The sequence below is a fragment of the Pecten maximus genome, chromosome 10 (assembly GCF_902652985.1).
Source record: "Pecten maximus chromosome 10, xPecMax1.1, whole genome shotgun sequence".
NCBI lineage: Eukaryota > Metazoa > Mollusca > Bivalvia > Pectinida > Pectinidae > Pecten > Pecten maximus.
In genome coordinates, this window is record NC_047024.1 from 36,566,949 (window position 1) to 36,592,013 (window position 25,065).

The following is a 25,065-nucleotide window of genomic DNA, read 5'->3' on the forward strand; positions in this document are numbered from 1 at the left end:
AGTGATACACCTGTCTGTGTTTGCCTCTATACCATCATGTTGACTCTGTCCAGGTTTGAGAAATGTCGGCATGTGAGTCTCGTATCCCTCGTCTGATAGTTTGCTCAAAATGTCTCGGAAACCCCTGTCTACAATTACCTGATCATCTTCCCCTAGGATACCTGACAGACTTTGTAATGAGGTAAGTATCTTGTCAGTGATTTTGGCGTCATTATCACTACCAAGAAATGGGCCGACAGTGTCTAGAACGTAACCGTTAGGGAACACAATACTCATAAACTTCACGTAGTTGCGTTTTTTTTTTGACCGCAGTAACTTTTCCGCTGAAACTCATGTTCTTCACTTTTGCCGATATATATATATGTACCATCCAATATTACAGTGACTTTGTTGCCGAAGAATGTTTTTGTGAAAACTGTATTGTGATCCAACGCTTGCGCCCTAGACACGTGATCCGGACCAAGATGTGTGGGAACTACGGCTTGATTTAGAGCATCTTCATCATCCATGTTGTCGAAGTTTAATACAAGCGATAACAAGTTATTTGACATGTTCTGTATGATTTTGAGTAAATCGTTGATAACAGCTGGTGACTTGGTGGCTAAGTGATTAACAAGTTTATCCCTCCCTGTCAAAACCGGCTCAATGTCAGGACTGATATCCTTACCAAGAAGATGACTTGAACACATCCTGGAATTCTCAGGCATGTACAGTTTATGTTTGATAAGCAGCTGGTGTCTTGCTTTCTCACTGATGCAGCTAGAACTCTTCATGTTGTAAGTTCGACAAATGCTACATTTTCTGTTCGAAGAAGGGGCATAGTATAAATCATCTACAGAAAGATACCTGTCCAGAGTGTCAGATTCGTCAACAGAATCATCATTGTATACGGAAGCTTTTTCCCGTTCCGGTTCATTGGCATTCTCGGATGCAGGACGTTTCTTGAGGTATCTGAGAAAGCATTTTGGACACATCTTTGCTTCTGTTGATTCAGAAAGTTTGACACCTTCAGAAAGGAGAAAATCTTTCATCCAGTCCTGAATTTTTCGCGGATTTTTACCATCGCCAACCTGGTTGTACTTGAACTTAACTTTACACCCCAACCCAACGCAGGAGTTCTCCATTTTCCTATTTGAGACAAAGACAACTTTACTACAGAATAACTGAACTAAATAGAATTGTAAAACGTAACAGCAATTATAACAACACGCCGAGCACCATTCGCGGTGAGTAGTCAAAAGACCAAGAGGCAAAAGGGAACTTTTGTGTGGCACACCCCAAAGAAGGAGAAGCTTTGAAGAAGTACTGAAGACGAAGATGGTCAAGTGAGAAAAATGATGAATCATACGTAATACGGAACTACTATAAGTATGTTAAACATAGTAGAACATAATACATTGCCATGGACATTGTATCAAATCACTTTCATAATAAATCAATACGTTGTATTATTGTGTACGACAAGGACCACTTGTATCGCCCGTGCATTTTTTCCACATACATTTTTCAACATTGAATTACTGCCCTTATCCCGTGATTCGGCACGACTTTCTTTTGCTGGTATACAGAGGGATAGTCAAATATGTTTTTAAAACACTAACATCGATAGTACTCGCATATTATCGTGCCGAATTTGCCGCTTGATTTTAAAAATGGTATTTTGAATTTGATGAAAATTTTCGAATTTGGGTATTCTACATCATCTTGTACTAAACTCGTTTGTTTTTCATGGTCAACTGTTTATCATTTTAAACTACAATGTATGTAAAATACCTAGTCGTGAGAAAACCTCTCGGTGACAAACAGAAATACCACTTATGGGTCTGTGAAAAACAAAGGTATGCTTGTAAACGAAAAAGTGAAGTAGATGGCGCTATGGGCGCGCTTATGGGTCAAGTGGAAAATAACATCCTGTTCCATATGTATGTTTCATAACTTTACTAGAAAATATAGTCGATTTCAAGAAATCGCTGTGGGCGGTTCTGCAACAGCACCTTACATACGATCACATATAGACATAGAACATGTAACAGTTACACAAATATAGTAGGTATAAACAATAATAGATATCGTAATGTTGTAAAAACGATCCCCCTCGGCTGATAATTAATTGCAACAATATATATATACAGTGGACCCGCGATAATCCGGACGCCGATAGTCCGGAAAACTCACAGTCCGGACGGAAATGCACGGGAACGGATTTCCGTAACGTTATTTGTACTCACCAGTCCGGAAATTCGGATTCCGATTCCGGAAGCCCATTTCGGGAACGGAACGTACTTTTCATTAGTAAATTTCCCTCAATAATCCGGACGATTTTTTCACCACGAGGAGAAAAAAATGTTGGGGCAAATCACCCGGGTCGACAGCGGTACAGACTATCGCTTGACACTGTGCGTAGTCATAGCGACCGCTGCCAGGTCATAGCCCCGGGTGTTTACCTGTGTTACAATGTGTAGCTTTTGTTTTTATAACGGTACACTGCTTTTTCTCTACGACCTAAATGTTACAGAATTTATGCACAAGCATACAGTACGTGATACGATAATTAATCAATCTCAAATACATGTAATAAATTTATGATCGGTAATTAACATCATTAACACTTGTATTGGGTAAACACGGATATCGGCTTTGTAACACCGTTACGTGAAACGACGACTCGTTGAAATATGCATGTTATTAATTACATACACATTTACGTATTAAGCTGTGATCACAAGAACTGGGTTGATTAAACATAAAATTAGTCAATAGTCGTCTGATACTTAACTAAGCGTCACATTGTTAAGTGAATACTTATCGGACATCTTGGGTAGTTCTCGCTGGTGTCGCGTACTTTTAAATAGATAGCTTGGGGTTTCTGGTACGTAAAAATCATAAAAAACATGGACTGACGGTAAGTTGTAAAATCCGGGTATTTTATTTAAGGTATTTAACGTTTGTAATTTTAACTTGTTTGTGAACCTCCGGGACGTGACACATGTGTGTTGTTTGTAGGTCACACATGCCTGCTATAAATAAAACAAGTTTCACTTTACATGTTCTTTTAAAAACATAGTTTATTTTTTACTTTCTACAAAACAAAACAAGAATCATATCAGAAACATAAGTATATTTATTGTTAAAAAGTCTGACAATTAGACGTGTTTATGAAACGTTCCGGATTGTATATAATCAAGGGAGATAACTCTTACACGACATTTTTTTTTGACCTGGTACACGAAATTCGGCAGTCCGGAAAACTCGTAATCCGGACGGTTTGGACTGGGAACGAAGGTGTTCGGATTATCGAGGGTCCACTGTATATACAAAAATGTATATACAATAAAAAATATATATTTGTGCAATAATTATAAATATATGTGCAATACAATATATATATATGCAATAGAAAATGATTATGTGCAATAATTGTAAATATATGTGCAATAAAAAATATATATGCAATACAATATATAGACAATAAATATATACATGTATATGCAATACAATATATTTATGTGCAATATGTGTATTTGTGTTAAATAATTACAAATATATATGCAACATGCAATCATAGCTGGAAAGTTGCGACAATGAAACGTGCTTAATATATCAGTCAAAGGGGTTTGTAATGAATATTTATGAAGGTGGAAGAGAGTTGTATGTAAGTCAGAAGTGACACATTGTCGTATGCAGTATGTGAAAGCGCCAGGACGACTCCCTCATCCAATCAAAAACGCCGTTACATGAACCTCAGATGAGGTCACAGATGCTATCCCACAATGCAAATTATCGCACATATACATGTACATGTATATAAATTTTATTGCACAAACATATATTTTTTTTCGAAAAATATATATTTTATTGCATATAATTATTTTTATTGCATATATATATCTATATATATATATATATATATATATTATTGCATATATATTTGTAATTATTTAATACAAATAAAAATATTGCACATAAATACATTTTATTGCACATAAATATCTTCATTGCATATATATATATATTATTGCACATATATTTACAATTATTGCACATGAACATTTTTTATTGCATATATATCTATATATAAATATATTATTGCACATATATTTACAATTATTGAATATTGCAACATTTGACAAGCCATATATATAGGATATTAATTTGTCTCTGTGTATAACACAAGTAAATGTATTTGTTTATTCAATATAATTTAAAAAAAACTCAACAACAAATAAATTAATAATTAAAAAAAAAATATTATAAGATATGTAAGATATATTGTAAAAGATATCGGTAATCAGTAATAATGTAAGATACATTATATGATTGAGTTCGTTACTGGATCAACATGGCCCCGTGAACAAATGATAACTTGACTTACCATATTCAGGTGTACAGTGGATCAAGCTTGCAGCTTTAATACTGGTGCATTGTACACAACCCACAACTAAGTGGCATTTTAGATACCATTTGTATGATTTGTGTTAACTTTATTCGTTCATAAACTTACTCCGTAACTCTGATGTAAATTGTGTGCTTCACAGTGGATCAAGGTGGTAGAGAATTTGTGTATCCCGAGCCGAGCCCGAGCTTTTGACCCGAGCCCGAGCTTTGGATATTTTCGTTTTTCTCTTTCATTACTGAATGGATTAAAGTGATTTTTTCTACCAAGATTTGATTTCATGTTTTAAATCAATCCGTGTAAGTGGATTTTCATGAAATGTATTTTAACGTCCTAAATCCACGATTTTCATTTTCCAGGGGGAGAATTTGTGTAGCCCGCAATCAAGCGTGACTATTCATGTTTTTTGCTAATTATTTCCGATACATGCTTTTATTTAGATATATTACTAGATACAAACAACAAGTAAACATAGCTGATCTTAAAAATATAAATTTCAACATATATTGAATGTGACTTGGTGTCAAATTTTGACAGTTTTGTAACCGCACCAACGATCAACGAACTCGCCGTGTTTACCGAGCTTTCACCGAGCCCGTGCTAAGGGCAGATAACTCTACCGATCTCGAGCTTTGTAGAACTTTTAGCCATTCTGGTATAAGAATGTTTCCGGGCTCTACGACGAGGACGAAGTTCTACAAAGAGCCCATATGATTTTATTTTAATGATTTTATATATATTTACCTATCTTTTCATTATTGTTTATCACATTAAAATATTTTTATCACCATATGTACTTTTGTATTTTTTTACGAAGAAAATAAAGTTTTCATTTGTGGTATAAACCAATTCACTGGTTTACTTTTTATCTGTTACTAAAGCTAATTATTTTAGAAAAAATATTTTCATCAATGCATAATTTTAATACAACTACAGTACTATTTTCTTATTGTATTCTAGTTTGAATTTTCGAACATTTAGTACAATGCCAAACGAAACTGTCTCTTGAAAAATGAAAATCTGACTGATCACAAACACATCTACTATGAAACTACCTATCACAACCAGCGTCACAACTTACCATATCATCAAAAACATTAGAAATATGACATCCATCTGACTCACAATCGATAAAAATAGCATAAGTTAAGGCTTGGGAAACTTTCTTTTTTCTGTATTTACTAAGTTTTTTTCTTTGGAAATTTAGAAAACCTACCATTTGAAATACAATTTACTAGATGCTGTCTCATATAATCTATGTCGAATTCTAATTCGTCACTACTTTTAAACCTATTAAAACAAAACTAAATTAGCGATGGCAAAAACCCCACAGTCAACCCCATTGGTTTGCTGTTGTATGCTAGGTAAAATTCTTTTTAAGATTTTCCTATTTTCCCCGTATGATGAACTTACCTGCATTTCTAAGGACGCTGACAAATGATCTTTCTGCTTAGTTATTCCTATCAAACCATCAAGAATATAAACTTCGTTACCACTTACCTCCTGTACTGATACTACCCAATGGTCCCCACCTGTATGATGGATTTGTGCTGCTGATGCTGTCGTCGGTTTCATTCGTAAAGCATAATCCCACTTACCGTTTCTCAAAACTGGAGCGTAGCCTGTATCTTGCATACCGTTTATATTAGGAAATTGTTTCTTTAAAATGTCCTGAACATAGCACATAGTATTTCCGCATAATTTTCTATCCTTTAAAATATCATATTTTTCTTTAAAACTTATTGCACTCTTACCGTTATCCATCCAAATACGTTTTGTTTCTACTGGCTTACAAATTGACGGTCTATCATCTGAAAGATCTTCTAATATATCACTTACCTTTGGTTTGTGTCTTTTTGGCAACGAAAGTATTTTTCTATTAGGTTTTACCTTAGGACTAGTGATAACAATAGGCTCGTTTATACTTACAACATCATCACTCGAGGCAATTTCCTCTTTTGATGATTTTTGTAATTTTATATTTGAGTTAATAACTTTAATGTACGATAAATATACATTTTTTTTTGTCTTAACAATAACACTCAATTTGAATAAAGTTTAATCTCAAGACATTTTGATGTTTTAATCACAATCAATTCACATATATAGCTCGGCACTCCACTAAAGGCCCGGCTTTACTAATGTACAGTCACAAAGCTCGGGATCGGTAGAGTTATCTGCCCTTAGCACGGGCTCGGTGAAAGCTCGGTAAACACGGCGAGTTCGTTGATCGTCGGCGCGGTTACAAAAATGTCAAAATTTGACACCAAGTCACATTAATATATGTTGAAATTTATATGTTTGAAACCAGCTATGTTTACTTGTTGTTTGTATCTAGTAATATATCTAAATAAAAGCATGTATCGGAAATAATTAGCAAAAAACATGAATAGTCACGCTTGATTGCGGGCTACACAAATTCTCCCCCTGAAAAATGAAAAATGTGTATTTTGGACGTTAAAATACATTTCATGAAAATCCACTTACACGGATTGATTTAAAACATGAAATCGAAATCTTGGTAGAAAAAATCACTTTAATCCATTCAGTAATGAAGGAGAAAAACGAAAATATCCAAAGCTCGGGCTCGGGTCAAAAGCTCGGGCTCGGCTCGGGATACACAAATTCTCTACCACCGTGGATCAACAACATAAATGCATGAAAGTATTCTCGCGGCGTGAAGGGTACTATCGGCTCTTTGATGAAATATACTGGACGTGATTTTCCGTTGAATGTAGATAGCGATGGCAGGGTATTCTACAATAACGAAGCATGGATCAATAAATCGCATGACAAAGCTGAAAATGACTCGGCGAGGTAAATAATGTCATACCTGGAAATAAGATATAGCATTATGTTGTAATTGGTATGTTGTAATTGGTATGTTGTAATTGGTATTGCTCTGCGTTTAGGGTCATTCTACAGAAGTCCTGTTATTGTTAATCTGATTGATCAACTGCATGCATTCAATGTCCTCTTGAACTGATTGATCAAATTTATGTATTAAATGCCCTCTTGAATTTATTGATCACATTTTTGTATTCAGACTCCGCTTGAACTGATTGATAAAATGTATGTATCTAGATGCCGGTTGTTGTAATCTGTATCTAATCAATTGATTTTCAGATGTGCAGTAACCTAGTTTGAGAAACTGCCTAGTATAATGATTACTACATACATATGTAGTCTACTTGGAGAAAGGACGAATCGAAGACATTCCGCGGAGAGTTGATGGTCGGAGACATACAGACTGAAGGTTAATTAGCCAAACAAAGCCAGGTTCCAAACATGCTGAGGGATGTAGATCTGTTTACAGAACAGATCTCTAAGGCAGAAACTAACACCGGATATCCGGCATTTTATTTGTAAAGCCAGAATTCACTAAAAAATGTTTTGGTTCAAGCTTGTTAGACTTGAGTAGAAAAAGAAATTAGTTCTGAACACGAAACGAAAATTAACACGTGTATGTATCTCCTTATAAATGTACATCAATATGTATAAAGCCCAAATGTTCATTACTGATATCTATCTTTCGATCCTTAGATTCATACAAGAAAGAACCAGTTTCACGATGTTGTTTATTAATTAGGAGACGATTACAATTTCCAGAACACATGGTCGTATTCTTGTGTTTTATAAGGAATCTCCGTGCAATTCCATATATACATATATATGTGTGTTTGTGTGTGTGTGTTTGTGTGTGTGTGTGTGTTTGTGAGCGTTCTTGTATGCGTGCGTGCGTCACGAAATTCATGTTAGTATAACTTACGAAATTCATGTTTAAATCTATTATTCGCTTGTGTTTATTTTACCAATTCGTTTACCATTGGAGTAAAAATGTCTTCAACAACAAAACACACGACTGTTTAACGTCAATACTGAGCCGTTATTAAGACTGGATTGAGGTAGAGCACTTATATATATACCGTATATAGCCACTGATTATAAAACCGAGTAAGCGCTGAGCTTTTGATACGTTATCACCAATAACTCATCAGTGTCAGGTACTAGGACAACACAATCCTACTTAGTACTTATCACCAGTAAGTACGGAATTATGTGTGTGGTAAGGAAGCGGTGAGGATACTATATACTCTATGGTGCACCAAGGACTACCGGACAAATCTGACTACAATAGTACCACAGAACGATTGGAATATGTAAACTGCAGATAGTATGTAATGGACATTTAACAGGTAAGCCGGTGTAGATAAGTACATACCACGGTATATGTAACGGTTGATATCCGACAGGTAGGCGTGAATTGTATGGGAGCCCTGGAGAGACATCTTTTTGTTACCACTTATTTGTCTTTCTTATTTGCTGTTACTTATTTATTATTATCAATTGTTAATACATATCAGTAATATTCCAGGACGCCTGCAGTATTTTTTTACTTAATTGGTATCCCTTATTTCTTATCCATCAGTATCAATATCGATCTCAATACTAATTTACATTGCCATAATCATTGCATTTATTTCATTATGAATACCGTGTTCTACTTTGGAGTAACGTCAACAATTCTATTGCCTGGAAGCTACGTATCTAAAGTTCATTCTGTTGATAGAAAAAGTCAATACCAAATAAGGAATAACAAAAATAATCAATACCAAATAAGGAATAACAAAAATAATCAATACCAAATAAGGAATAACAAAAATAATCAATACCAAATAAGGAATAACAAAAATAATCAATACCAAATAAGGAATAACAAAAATAATCAATACCAAATAAGGAATAACAAAAATAATCAATACCAAATAAGGAATAATAAAAATAATCAATACCAAATAAGGAATAACATTTAATAGTACACTTTAGCAAATATGCGTTAAAACATACGTGGTAACTAAAAATGTGCCCCAGCGTTTCCGTAGACTTTTGTAGTAGTGGTGGTGTATTCCGCCAGAAATCTACATGGCCCAAACATGTTTGATACATTTTCTGACTGTAATTTGTGTCATACCTGTTGTAAAATAAAGCTGATTTTAATTGATTGTCTTATTGTTGTTTTGATGATATTACCGCGGACACATGTAAGTCCGTGATACTACCATGTTAAACCACATCACAGTAGGGGTCTTCATGCAGTTAAGACCACATTAAATAGTGATGAGAAGGTTGTTTTCGAACAACAACGTTACTGAAAGTGACAAAATTCAACATTTTACTCCAACGCCAGCTTTATATATATTCGTTGCGTTGTGATAAATAATCTGTCGTAGTATTGCCTATTTTTAGTCCCCGACGTCTGTCGTAGTACAGCCTATTTTTAGTGTCCGACGTCTGTCGTAGTATTGCCTATTTTTAGTCCCCGACGTCTGTCGTAGTACCGCCTATTTTTAGTCCCCGACGTCTGTCGTAGTACTGCCTATTTTTAGTCCCCGACGTCTGTCGTAGTACCGCCTATTTTTAGTCCCCGACGTCTGTCGTAGTACCGCCTATTTTTAGTCCCCGACGTCTGTCGTAGTACAGCCTATTTTTAGTCCCCGACGTCTGTCGTAGTACAGCCTATTTTTAGTCCCCGACGTCTGTCGTAGTACTGCCTATTTTTAGTCCCCGACGTCTGTCGTAGTACTGCCTATTTTTAGTCCCCGACGTCTGTCGTAGTACTGCCTATTTTTAGTGTCCGACGTCTGTCGTAGTACTGCCTATGTTTAGTCCCCGACGTCTGTCGTAGTACTGCCTATTTTTAGTGCCCGACGTCTGTCGTAGTACTGCCTATTTTTAGTACCAGGTTCAGGTTATCAAGTTCATTGAATTATGAGGTAAGCAAGCAGTCCTTATGAACGCTGATACCAGTTCAGGATGTACACAGGTATTTTATGTTCCTTTGAACATTTAATATTCTAGAAAAATATATTAATTTATAGGTTTCATGGACGCCCTGTATGAAAGGCAGAACAGTTTTATGTAGACTGACCCCTGTCTCTAAAATATCATAATTATGAATAAAATTCAGCTTTATAATTTTGGTCTCTATGATATAACTTGGAAATGTCAAACTAGAGGAAGATAGTATTGAATTCAGCCGGGCGATTTATTAATTTATTTTTGGTGGCCAGTTGTAAGAATGAATTTTGTTATATACATTCATGATTTGGCATTTACTGTATCTGTTGATTGTATTTAAAAGTGATATTCACCTGTTTGTCTATTGTATAATTCTTAGTTAACCTTCAAATTCATAACTCAAGATTACTTTAGATCACCCACCAACAATGCATATTATTGTGTTCAACTGTTTTATTAGCACCTATAAACAATATCATTTTCGGTGTTAAACTTTTTGTGCAAAGAGACATGTTTCACAGTAACGTAGCATGAACATTCAGTGCGGTCACATCCTGCATTATCAACACTGCTGTGAAAAAGAATACCAGTAATCTGTCTACCTTTCTTTACTGTCGTTGTGTGTTTGAGGGAACCTGACCAGTAACCTATTTATCTACAAAAGGCACGCCATATTGCATACGGATATTTAAGCAATATACACAATGACAAATCCTCTTCAACATTACTCATGTTTAACAAAGCTGGATGATATGACCCAGTGATACCATTATTTAAATAACCTGTAAGTACGTTTGTATCACTGATACGTGGCTAGTCAAAATATATACCCCAGTCTTTATGTAACCCCGATCTACGTTGGTATGTTGGATTGCTTTATAGAGCACGAGAAATGTCAAGTCTACAGATATTGTCCATGTTGTTTGGTGTAATATACGATATCAGTAATATTAATGTTTGTCGCCCTGTGTTAATGTACGTTGGATTTGTTTATAGAGTGCGAGCAATGTTAACTTTAGTAAGATGTGCAATGTTCTTTGTATGAATTACATTTTCATATTTTCATGTTTTGTGTTATTTCCCATTTAAATATAATGTAGGTTGAATGTGTCTATGAAGTAAAAGACCTGTTTGTTTTGTCTTTGTTCAGTGTTGATTTGCACCAATCTAAGTCCGTGGTATAACATTCTTCTTTGATGATATTTAAGTTTGTTACTTCGTGTTATTCCCCATATTGATTTCGTTAATAGACCATTCATTTTTCTGTAATGTTAAAGATTCTTGTTTGTTTTACTTTCCAGGCATACCATTACCTGTCATATCTGATAAAACAATGGAGGACGAGGAGTCGCTCTTGGCTACTTCTGAGAAGAGGATAGATGTGACACGATTCCTACATACCCAGAAACAAATCCAGGATGAATATGGGATGGAGGAGGTTAACGTGTCATGGAAGGACAGACTGAGAGATAAGTGCACATGTACGGGAACAAAATGTCTAGGTAAATGTTTATCTTACATCCCAATAATTAACGTTATAAGAACGTACAAACTAAGGGAATACATCATCGGCGATATCCTAAGTGGAATTACCGCTGCGTGTTTGCATTTCCCACAAGGACTTGCATTCGGAATCCTCGCCTCTCTTGCCCCGGCGTTTGGCTTATACACCTCCTTCTTTCCCATCATACTTTATATGTTGTTTGGGACATCCCATCATATATCGTTCGGTACGAACGCTGTCATAGCCCTTTTTACAGCGGAAATGGCCGAGGGTCAAGTCAGGGGTCTTGTACGGCAGGCAGGTGTAGGGAACGTGACGGAAAATGGCACGCAAATTGTTGAAGGACTTGATGACGCCGCCATCATAGATATCAAAGTAATGACAGCTTCCGGAGCATCTCTAATTGTAGGGATTGTGCTTCTTGCTATGGGTATATTACGGTTAGGATTTCTCACCTCGTATTTATCTTCATCCTTTATCCACGCGTTCGTGTGTGCAAGTGCAGTTCACATCGCATCAAGTCAAATTCCGAAAGCGCTGGGTATATCTATCCCGTCATTTACTGGAGCAGGGAAACTGGTTCGGTCATACATAGAAATATTCAAAGCAATTCCACGGATCAATGTCGCTTCGCTCATCATCACAATCCTGTCGATGACAATCTTACTGTTAGTGAAGGAATGCATCAACAAACGGTTCAAGGACAAGATGAAAATGCCAATTCCCATAGATCTTATCCTTATTGTTGTCGCTACCATCATATCTCACTTTGCAAAATTCAAAGAAAACTTCGAAGTGCCTATAGTTGGTAACATTCCTAGTGGAATACCGGCCCCTCGCGTACCAGTTCTCTCCTCTGATTACATTGGAACAGCTATCATAGTTGCCTTCTTGGTGTTTGTCCTGTCAATTGCAATGGCGCGGACCTGCGAACTAAAACATGACTACCAAATTGATGACAACCAAGAACTTGTTGCTTATGGAATCTCCAATTTGGGTAGTTCATTTTTCCAATGTTTTCCTTCATGTACTGCACCTCCCCGAACAATGCTTCTGAGTTTGATGGACGCGAAAACAACATTGAACGGTTTGTTTTCAGCACTGGTTATGCTGCTTGTGCTGATGGTGGTTGGACAGCTGTTCGAGTCGCTTCCGCTTCCTGTTCTTTCTTCTATGGTCATCATTGCTGTCAAAGATCTCATCCTACATGTGACCGAACTACCAAACTTCTGGAGAATAAATAGATATGATTTCATTATCTGGATGGGAACCTGTCTTTGTGGTGTGTTAATCGATATCCCATACGCCCTTTACGTCGGTGTCGGACTTGGACTGATAACGATAGTCGTACAAGGTCAAAAATCTGCTAGTTATACACTTTCTTCTCCTAAGGACGAGGATATATATTTAGATTCTTCTATGCATAATAATCTTCATCAACTACCAAATATACGTATCTTCCGAATGGAAGCATCACTGTATTTTGCAACTTCGGCAATATTCAAACGATTGTTATACAAGGAAGTTTGTGATCCAAGACAGATTGCTAAATCGATGGAAATGGAAAATAAAAATGGATCTGAACATAATGAAAATGGAGGAGATGGAAAAGCTAAGAAATCGCATCAACAAACAATCAAATACTTGGTAATTGACTGTTCACTCGTAAGTTACATCGATATGAACGGAATGAAAGTGTTAACACAGATCAACAAGGAATTCCGAAAAGCGAATATCACAGTTGTCTTAGCGAGGTGTTCACGATATATGTTAAAGAGTCTAGAGACAGAAATGCTCTCGGAGGTATTCACTGACAGCAGAGTGTTTCTGGATCTCTACGACGCTGTGTACGCGTGTGAACATTCATTGGTCTAGGGGAAAGTTTGTGTGTTATAACCCAATGATCAAGGGTGAAATAGTAGTACTACTAACTGGTTGTCTGTAGTTTCGAGAAGCTAGATATAACATTCTGAACCATTGTACAAAAGACATGAATATCGTCATCTTTCAGTTGGAGAGTTAGAATCTGATACAGTCAAATAATGAGTCCAACTGCACCACACAGCTGTTCCTTTCTTCTAGGACTTGTCAGTGGTGTCTGAATAGTTTATACCTAGGAGGCGATGGAGGGACCTCAAAATAGGTCCAATGAAATGCTAGCAGTCTGGATGAGGAGATGATATTGCCCCATCATTCAATAATTTTAATAATCTATAATAATCAATGTGATATTTTATTCATAAACGTGCCGCTACTGTATCTAACTAAATTAAAACGTGGCATGGTTATGGAAAACCTCGGGGACTAATGTCCACCAGCAGTGTCTATCACCTGTATGGTAAACCTTGGAGACTAATGTCCACCAGCAGTGAAATATAAAATAAAGTTCCTTCGCCGTTTCGGGACAGAGATAGCTCAGTCGGTTAAAACATTTGCCTCCTAAAATTCTGAGGAAGATAGGATTTCGGCAGCTGATGTTTCTCGCAAAGCTAAATCGAGATCAAATCCAAGTGATGATACTTTTTAAAATGGTTATACAATTATTGATGACACATGTACACGCAAACACGTCAAACTTCAATATGGCACAAAGAGTTGTATAGTCCGTCATGATGAAGGTTACAATACTTTAGTTTTTAGAATCCTAGATATCTGTAACACGTTTCTTACATGTAGTATGAAAAAGGTGCTTATGTACATAAGTAGACAACTATGTATGACAGTATATTGTTAATATTGAATGTTTAGAAGGTTGCTTTAAAAGATTGTCTTTATACAAAAAAGACAATGTAGCTTTGACATGTTTAATGCGTAGGTTAGATATTTCATATTCATTATTTTGTTAGCTACTTTATTAATTGCTTAATTAAATACTATATGATTATAAACGTTTATGTTTTCGTTGCGTATATGGATGTGTTTTATATCTTACGTTTGTGCACATAACAAGTTATAGATACCTGTGTATACGCATTAACAAAAGCAACAGGTATATATGAATATATTTATGAATATATGAATACATATATGAATACAAAAATTAAATCAAGATAATATTGAAACTAGTTGATAAGTAACTCAACTAAGAAAATGATGCAACTAAATATATGTCTTCCTTTACATATATTATTTAATACAGGAAAGCATATTGTATATAGAAGGTCAACAAGGACATGAGACGCTGCTGGAGAGGTCTGTATTGGCAAACCCTGGGGAATATGGCTATTTGCCAACAGAACGCAGTACATTTGATGTTCTGATTCTGTTCGTATGACTCTTCAGTAATGATTCATATGGTATCTTAGTTCTACAGGTGGTGAGGGATATGTTGTTCAACTGAAGAGTTGGTTGGATTATCTAACACAAAACGCAACGGTGTCCACGAATGATGCCACAGAAGGACGCGTTAAAAGTGCAATCACACTGGAATGCCTAGGTAACACTCCACCCAATCACATAATATACGGACACATGTGAACCAGCCCTTACCTTAATTCGAAGTTGAACATTCTGTATAGGGCAACAGGTGCCAATTTTATAGACTGTTGTTAGCCTCTGCCAGGTCAGAACCTGAAATACAGTGGGGGATGTTTGGGGATGTTTAACAACGGTGAAGCAGTGTTAAGAGAAACAGCAAGCTGGAAAACGGTGTTTAGGAAGAAGAGAAAAGATCTGACCCAGCAGATCATGCAATGGAAGCTAGTGGTACAATTCTGTAGGGCAATTTCTTTATAAAGTTAATTGTTAAATGTTTATCGTCGTGTTCCTTATTATCGCTAAATGCTATGTAGTATCTGAGTATGCATTACGTTTTTATTTTGAGTTCGAGAGAATAAACAATAAAGCTCTCCAATTCTTGACGTAAATAACAAGTATCAATAGGAAATTCGAATTCGTTTTCAAGCTTACCACTTGACATTTTCTTAACGTTGGTTATAACGAACATACTTATGAAATAAAAGACATTTGCTAAACCTCTCCTGGTTTATGTACTAGGGACGCCGCCGTCGCTGCCACCACCACCGCTGCCACCACCACCGCTGCCACCACTCCATGCAAATCTTTTTAATTTTCATATTTTGCTCTTAGAAATACGGTTTCTTTATTATAAAATCGATAAAACGAGGGTAAAATATGAACAAAAACATAGACATGCATGAAGACTCTTGATAAAGTACAAGGAGAATGAGATCATGTGTTCCGGAAGATTAAGCGTCTTCTGCTTCATCGACGACACCTGACATACAGATGTGTTCCTTCCGTTGTAGACGCGATCTCTTATAGGTAAACGGGAATCTCAAAAGAATGAGCATTTTACTTAACGAATGTATATTGTGTGAACATCGGGTAAATAGATATATTATCAACATCGTTATTATCTATAAAGAGTGTAGAAATCAATGAAAATGTACCCGACACGAACAGTTAAGTGACCACGGTGTATATATACAAGTCTGATCCTGGCTCCCAATGATACAAAACAGGGATTCAGTGAGAATCAATAACAACATGGTTATTATCAGTTTTGTGTTATATCCTCTAAGGATAGTTTTTTTTATCGTGTAGCAGTAAAGAATAAGCAACATGGACACCTTTATGTCGATACAACAGTTACACAATACGTGCCTTACTTTCGGTTTGGAGAAATCTATATACTTTGAACAGACATGTGATACAAGGTGATGGAAAAGAAACTTTGAAACTCTGAAAATGCGTAATCACCCATCATCAAAACCACATACTTATAACAATTTCCGATGTCATATGTGTTACAGGAAATGGCAATTTTGTCGAGTATATGTAGCAAGGATCTAGCTATCACTATGCACCTCATGTAAAAAATGTCACCGTAGCCTAAAAAAACCCCAACAATTCTGGCGCATTCTGCGCTTTGCATCGCCACTATGGTATGATTATGATATTACAAAGCCTATATGTATACATGTACTCATGCAATACAACAAAGAAACAAGCGGTATTCACGCGAAATTCTCCTGAATTCTTGTCGCCACTCCTTGTTGGAAAAAATCTCGAAAGCTGACAGTCACAAAAGAAGAGATTAAAGCCTATCTAGAGGAGCAGAATTCCGATGCTGACAGAAATGCACCGTAAGGAGAGTGTCCTATGATACCATTAGCAGAAGTACCAACTGTCTCTCTGAATGATTAACACTTTAACTCGTGACAACTAGTGACCAAGATAATGACCATTAGCATCACTTTAAATAAGATGTCCCTATACAAGTACACGATATTGATTGACATTGATTAACAATTTGACCTCTGACCCTTGGTTACCCATAAAATGACCTTTGATATAACTCATCACTGTTATAAGATATTCATATGACATGTATACGATATTGATCGACATTGATAAACAATTTAACCTTTGACCTTTGGTGACCCAGATAATGACCTTTCGTATAACTTATCACCGTTATAGGATATGCATATTAAATGTATATGACATTGGACCAAATTAATTAATAGTGTGACCTGTGACCTTTGGTGACCCATATAATGACCTTTGATATATATTCAAACTGTAATATGATATGCATATGAAATGTATACGATATTGATCGACATTGAGTAATAATTTGACCTTTTACCCTTGGTGACCCGTATAATAACCTTTGCTATAACTCATCACTGTTATAAGATATTCATATGACATGTACACGATATTGGTCGACATTGATAAAAAAATTAACCTTTGACCTTTAGTGCCCCAGATAATGACCTTTCGTATAACTTATCACCGTTATAAGATATGCATATGAAATGTATATGACATTGGTCCAAATAAATTAAGAATTTGACCTGTGACCTTTGGTGACCCATATAATGACCTTTGGTATATATTCAAACTGTAATATGATATGCATATGAAATGTATAAAATATTGGACGACATTGATTAATAATTTGACCTTTGACCTTTGGTAACCCATTTAATAAACTTTGGTATAACTTATCACGGCTATAAGATATTCACATACATGTAGCACGAAAACGATATTGATCGACATTGATAAAAAAATGACCTATGACTTTTGGTGTAACTTTAACTATATAAGACTTGCATATGACCTGTATACGACATTGGTCCATATTTATGAAGAATCTGAATTGTGACCTTTTGTGTCCATTTTAATTACCTTTGGTATAAACTTCAAACTGTTATGCATATGCATATTTTAATGTATGCGATATTGATAGACATTGACCTTTGACCTTTGTGACATATATAATGGCATTTTGTGTAAATTTTAAGTATTATAATAATCATTTGCTGAAAATGACCCCGGTTCCATATTCAACATTGAAAATGGACCCTACAACATACTGACCCATTTGCATATTTAAATGAATTTTTTTTTACCCCGGTTCCATTTTCAACGTTGAAAATGGACCCCACAATATACTGTCCCATTTGCATATCATTTGCTGAAAATGACCCCGGTTCCATATTCAACGTTGAAAATGGACCCCACAACATACTGACCCATTTGCATATCATTTGCTAAAAATGACCCCGGTTCCATATTCAACGTTGAAAATGGACCCCACGATATACTGACCCATTTGCATATCATTTGCTGAAAATGACCCCGGTTCCATATTCAATGTTGAAAATGGACCTCACGATATACTGACCCATTTGCATATCATTTGCTGAAAATGACCCCGGTTCCATATTCAACGTTGAAAATGGACCCCACAACATACTGACCCATTTCCATATAATGTTTTGAAAAATGACCCTGGTTCCATATTCAACGTTGAAAATGGACCCCACGACATACTGACCCATATCCATATCATTTTTTTTAAAAATGACCCCGGTTCCATATTCAACGTTGAAAATGGACCCCACGACATACTGCCCCATTTCCATATTATATGTTTAAAATGGCACCGGTTCCATATTCAAATGTTACAGTGGATCTCTGTTTATGAAAAAAAAAAAAAAAAAAAAATGAACGCTTAATAGAACAAATTGTTGATCCATGTCGATGAATATCATATATATGATTATCTTATTATTGTTTAAATTTATACGGAAAGTATATGGGTCAAACAATGTCAAAGGTAAATATCGATCAATATCATATACATTTTATATGCATATCTTATTGCAGTTTGAAGATAAACCAAAGGTTATTATATGGGTTACCAAAGGTCACATCGTCAATCAATGTCGATCAATATCTTGTACATGTTACATATATAAATAACTTGTATAAGTCATAATTCATACCAAGGGTCATTATACGGGTCAACAAAGGTCACATGTCAAATTGTTAATCAATGTCGATCAATATCGTGTATTTGTTACATGAATATCTTATCATAGTGATGAATTTTACCAAAGGTCATTATATATGTCACCAAAAGTCGAAGGTCAAATATTTTATCAATGTTGATCAATATCGTATGTGTTTTATATGCATGTCATATTTCAGTTTGAAGATATACCAAAGGTCATTATATGGGTCACCAAGGGCCACAGGTCAAATTATCAACCAATGTCGATCAATATCGTGCACATGACATATGTATATCTGATAACAGTGACAAGTTATTCCAAAGGTCATTATATGGGTCACCAAAGGTCAAAGGTCAAATTATCAATCAATGTCGATCAATATCGTATACATTTTACATGTATATCATATTACAGTTAAAAGATATACCAAAGGTCATTATATGGGTCACCAAAGATCGAATTGTTAATCAATATCGATCAATATTTTATGCTTGTTAAATTGTATCTTATAACAGTGCTGTTATTCAGAGCAACATATATGTGGCTCACTTTTCAACGAGTTCCGTTTTCAACAGGCTACACGTGGAAAAGAGAGACCTGAAGGGGTCCATTTTCAACAGGAGAGTCAGTTTTCCACGGCGTCCCGGTTCGATTTTCAACGTTGAAAATGGAACCGGGTTCCATTTTCCACGGGGGTCCATTTTCAACGTTACACCGGCCTTAATTAAAAAATAACAAAAGTCATTTGGATTTGATCCAGACGGGGTTGTGGGTTGAAAGTTCTGTCCAAAATTAAAGAAATTTAATTTGGAATCACCAGGGGAAATTTAAATTACTAGGCATCACGTATAATTTTCAAAAGAAAAAAATATATATGTGAAGATAATTTCATAGAAAAGTTAAAGTCGATAAAAAATCGACTTGGTTATTGGTCCTTAAGGAACCTTTCATACATTGGAAAATTTACAGTTATACAATCTTAAGCTTTGTAAATTTTAATACAAACATTAACTGTACTTTGTCAATTAAAAATATTATCAAAGATATGTAGTCGACATTCCTTAATTTTATATGAAAGGGAAAGATTAATATAGTTAAAAGAAATGTTACAATTGTATGTATCACAATGAAGGTGGATTAGGTATCCCTCATGTTTTATCCTTTTGTCATGCTTTGATATTATCCTAGATAATTTTTTTTTTAAATCCCATTCATTCCTCCCATTGGAAAACATTAGTATTGGATAAGATAGAATTAATTAGAGGGGATAAAATGTTCAAAATAACTAAAGAAGGATTAGTTAGACTTTCAAATTTGTTTAACACTTTTTTATGTTTTTGGAAGGAATTGATATGTGTATGGCCATCCATTGTAGATGATAAGCCACCCACAACCCCATAACAAATTGTTTCACGACCAGTTTGGTATAATGATGATATTAAAATAGATAGAAAATCTGTTTTCTACAGACATTGGTAATCAAAAGGTATTTGTTTTTTTATTAATGATCTTGTAGTAAACAATAGTGTTATGTCTTTTAAACCTTCACAGAAAACACAATATTGAGATTACTTTTGTAGAATACTACGGTCTCATGATTGCTATACCAAGAGATTGGAAACGAATCCTAAGAGAACATAATAATGTGTCGATCCAGATGATTACGTTTAAAATGTTAGAGAATATTAACAAAAATGTAAAAGTTACATTTTTTTCAATAAGGTGTTGCTTAATAACTATAAAGTAAAACCTAGAGGGTTTTATTCGCCATACTTGCCTGACGAATGGCCTAGTACATGATAAATAATGAGTACATTGACTCGTACAGAAGGGAGGGATGCCAGGGTACAAGTGATATCACTCAATTCATCAGGAGGTGAGAATCAACCCTGGTGACCTCACAGTCATTTGGCTTTACCTTGCCAATGCCTACGGATCAATATCCCACCAGTTGATCAATGAAGTACTCCAGCATTATCACTTAGGCAAGAATGCAGTTCAGACCCAGAAAGTCGTGGAGTTTGGTCATCAAATGATGCAATATAACGGAGAAGTTTAAAAAGAGCATCAATAGGGCGACATCCTATCTAATGAACAACCCGGTATAGTGATTGGGGAATTTGTTTGATGCAAGCTTAAACGATGCCAACAGCATCAAGAGATTGCAAGCACAAGTACAGAATAGACTAAAGAAGACTGACAAGACCGGACTGCTAGGGATTTTTGAGACGTGGCTTTACCAGCATGAGCTTCATCTACCCCTACTGTCAAGGCCTCTAACATTGTATAAGAACACAACAACAACAGTCAGAAAGACCCCGAAAAGATGAAAAATGACGGCTTTTATAGCATGCAAACAAAACTGCAGCTTCCAATTTCATCATTGTAGAGGAGTACAAAGAAGGTGATGAGGGTGATATCGGGGACGAAAAGATCTTAAATGCGTGTGCTGGGATTGAAATCAGAGCAGGAAGGAAAGAATCTGCAAGAGTGCAGTTCAACCAAGCAGAAAGCCGGCTAAGACACGGGGAAATGTGGATATAATAAGTGTAGGACGACAAGGATTCAGCGTGGCAAAATTCAGCAATGGGAAAATCAGACAAACCTGGAAAGAGGAAGGTGGTACTAAATTACATCAGGAAAATAAAAGTGACTGAGATTGGGACACACATGGACCAGGTGGGACACAACAGAGAGACGGCTATCGTGATCCGACATACATGGACCAGGTGGGACACAACAGAGAGACGGCTATCGTGATCCGGCATACATGCCGTTCCTGTTGAGGTCAGCAACACCAACACACCTGTGTATTCTGAATTTTGTTAAAAAAACAACAACATCAAAAAACCAAACAAACAAACAAAAAACACAGAATCTTAGTGATATTTTGTCATCATGCAACATTGCTCCCACTCAGCGGCGATATAGGCGGAGACATGGTGTAAGGGACGTTGCTGGGAATGTGGAAACATTTGAGAAGGAAAGAACGAGTAAAAGGCAGACAGGTTGTTGTCAACAATTCATCAACTTTGTGCATCCCGCAGATGTATAGGAGGCAACAACTCCCCATGCTATACCTGACTAATCAAATCAGGGAAAGAAAGATTCCTCTGGGTGGAGTTGATAGCACACTGGGAGGAATGATGTGAGGAGGCATACCAAACGAAAAGGGAAAGCAAAGATCAGAGGGATGGAAGGTGACGGGGATCCCCTACACAATCCCTATGTAGGATGTTCTCGGTAATAGACGGCAATGACAGAGGCTCGATGGAACGAATGCGACATGGGAGGAGCTGTGATTTACAAATTGGCCTATCACTGTCGACTCGCCACCTGTTGGGCGTTCCATGATAGGAACCTGGCTAACGACGACGGTGGATCAGAAACTTATAATTACGTAATGATAGTAGGTTTAGTAGTGGTAATGATTTAAGACCGTAGGGTGTATAATAGGTAATATCACGCTCATTAGTCAAAGATCGATTATGACAGAATATATACATCCTGTAGCGCGAAAACTCCCGGCGAACAACAACCGTGCGTGTTACAGTTCCGGAGTCACTCGGCAATGCCCTCTGTGGTAGCGTCGGGCACATGCTATCAATGTCCGAGTTTTGAATAGTTTAGTATACGTGGGCCGTTGAGAAAATCACAAAAGAACACCGTCTCTCGGTTTCAGACTCTTGTATTCAGGATCAGCAACATGTACAACAGTTACACAGTTTAGGGTAAATCCCTGCCAAACAGATCCAGCACAATCCAACATAGCAACACCTCGGTACCTCGAATTCGAACTCCCCCGAGCTCTCTCTTACTCGAAGTTCCTTATTGCCCGATCGGGCAAATGTGTCCTGAACTGACCTGATGACTTAACTTGACCAAATCCTGTAGGAGTAGTCGGGCAAACTGTCGGAGCAGACGGTCCGTTAACCTGGATATGTGGATATACATTAGGGATGAGTATATGATGACCATAGGTAAGGTAGACAGAGACACTATAAAGAACCCCCAGAGTGATCTCACGAAGCCATGGGCCAATAAATCCCAAACAGTGTCAAACGTAGACCAGTAGCCACGGATCAAGGTAATTAAAACGTTATCAGTGAATGACCGGTGTATTACTCTGCCTAAATGATCACGGTCAGCATGTACATAATTAAGTTGGACAATGTAGGGCAAATAGGGCAACCCATCTAATTACTCATGGTCAACATAAACCTGAACTACTAAAACTACTAACACTAACATTTCTAACATAATACTATAGAATAACGAAATATACTACAATCCTTTAATTTGCATGACATAACATTTAAGATCTTTTGCTAATGAGCGTGCTAAACTGTAAATACTTCTTATATTATATGCAAGTAAGGACTTTTGTTTAGAAGCGAGTGCTATACTTAAAAAAAACAGCTCTAAATACAATTATTTATATCATTTCACTGTGCTGGACCAGCAGTAGGAATTACCTCCCTTGGTATAGCCTACGTCAGTACGTGATATTTAGTAGTTGTTTGTCATGAGTTATCCCCCGTAGTGTCGCTCTTTTTATTGCAGAAGAACGCCAGAAATTATAAACACGTTTTACAGCGTTACAAGACCGCAGTGCATTTGTAAGTTTTTTAGATATATTTTGCAATGTCAATATGGTATATATTGTTTGACAAATATCACATAAGTAATGTGGATCGACGTTCGATTGTCAAATTTAGACATTAATTCAGTATTGTTCGGTTAAGCGATATGTTAGTATTTTTCGAAACAGTGCAAGTCATTTCGTCCCATTTTATATGTATGGCAAAACAGTGCCTCGCTGATTACATGGAGCCTTTTACTTGTGTAACTAAAATGTAAAATTAATGTGTAGCATTACCTCCCATTGTTTGATTTACCATTAATTGTCATTTTATCGATAAATGCGTATTTTAAGTCTGTTAAGGAAAGTTACAGTCTCCTAGTCATATGATTACAGATGTCAGTATTTAGTGCTGCTGTGATTTATTTGTATACACTGTGTAGTTGTAGTTATATAATAATATAGTATGCCAGTTTGAGTTTATTACAATCTCCACATACATATATCTTCATATATATCCAAGGGTAATAAGTACTTCCCTATGTTTGTAGATTACTATTGATATTAGTGTTGTAACTGCTCACAATGTATTTTACTTAATTGTAGAGCACATGTGCAAGCCTATTTTTTGAAATGCCTTAAATCAGAAGTCAGGCTAGGTGTCACCACAGCGTAAGTTTATATATGCATGTACAAGTATAGATCTATTATAGTGTGCAGTACAGTACCTATATATTGTAATGATTCAATCTATAATTGTTAATCAGATGTGTGAATAGTTAAATACTAAATTGTTATAGTGTTTATAATACTATCTATTAGAATGTTGTCTATGAGTTCAGTTCTCAGACATGATAATATGACCATTAACGATGAGGCTAATTGATATCAGAGTTAATATGTCAATAGTTATAGTAACAACAAAGTCTTTGATTGTACAATGTACCTTTAATTTTCAAGTAATTATATTGTTGATTTGTCAATATTATGATACTAGTATTCAGTATTCTAGTCAACAATGTTAGCTATATAGGAAAAACAGTATGTTTAGTATGAAATAGAATATTTGTCACTATGTTAGGACTCATAAGAGTATTTTGTTTCACATTTCAGTTCTTACGGTGTTAACTATGGTTTTAACTATGGTGTTATGTTGAATAAACAAGTTTGACGTCCGTTATCTGTCTGTCATCATTCAGCAAGAGTGAGTGGCGGAACAGTAAGAAGCTGTGACACTGACTATCCTGAAGCCAGTTGAATTAAGGTAAGAGTTTCAGCATGTCTACCGCTGAGAAAACATTAGATGAGCAGCATACCACAGCTGATAAAAACCTGGACGAGGTTCCTACCCCAGAGAGAAAGCAGAGAGTTAGGACCCTGACACCTAAAGCTGCAGAAAACTATGGTAAACAGGTAGAGAAGTATCAGATGCTTATCAGATCAACCTGGCAAGATGTATATGAGTACATAAACAAAAGAACTGGTTCTTTTGAGGAAACCTTAGAAGTTCTCA

At 36.1% G+C, this 25,065-nt stretch overlaps 1 protein-coding gene and 1 long non-coding RNA gene across 3 annotated transcripts in view; both read left to right on the forward strand.

Moving 5' to 3' along the window:
- Window positions 1-14,584, forward strand: part of LOC117336121 (sulfate transporter-like) — a 35,118-nt gene extending 20,534 nt beyond the window's left edge. Inside the window, exons 1-3 of one of the 2 annotated variants that reach the window (XM_033896500.1) lie at window positions 7,053-7,210; window positions 7,520-8,589; window positions 11,494-14,584. In XM_033896500.1, coding sequence (XP_033752391.1) covers window positions 11,526-13,571 — 2,046 coding nt within the window. In that variant the 5' untranslated portion in view covers window positions 7,053-7,210; window positions 7,520-8,589; window positions 11,494-11,525 and the 3' untranslated portion in view covers window positions 13,572-14,584. Of the gene's footprint in view, window positions 1-7,052; window positions 7,211-7,519; window positions 8,590-11,493 lie in introns of those variants that run through there. The other variant, XM_033896499.1, reaches the window with a different exon arrangement.
- An 8,842-nt stretch (window positions 14,585-23,426) lies between these two features.
- On the forward strand, window positions 23,427-24,727 carry LOC117335387. Its single transcript, XR_004534391.1, has 2 exons — window positions 23,427-23,589; window positions 24,159-24,727. It is a non-coding gene; the product is annotated as an uncharacterized LOC117335387 (long non-coding RNA).
- Window positions 24,728-25,065: the final 338 nt, after the last annotated feature.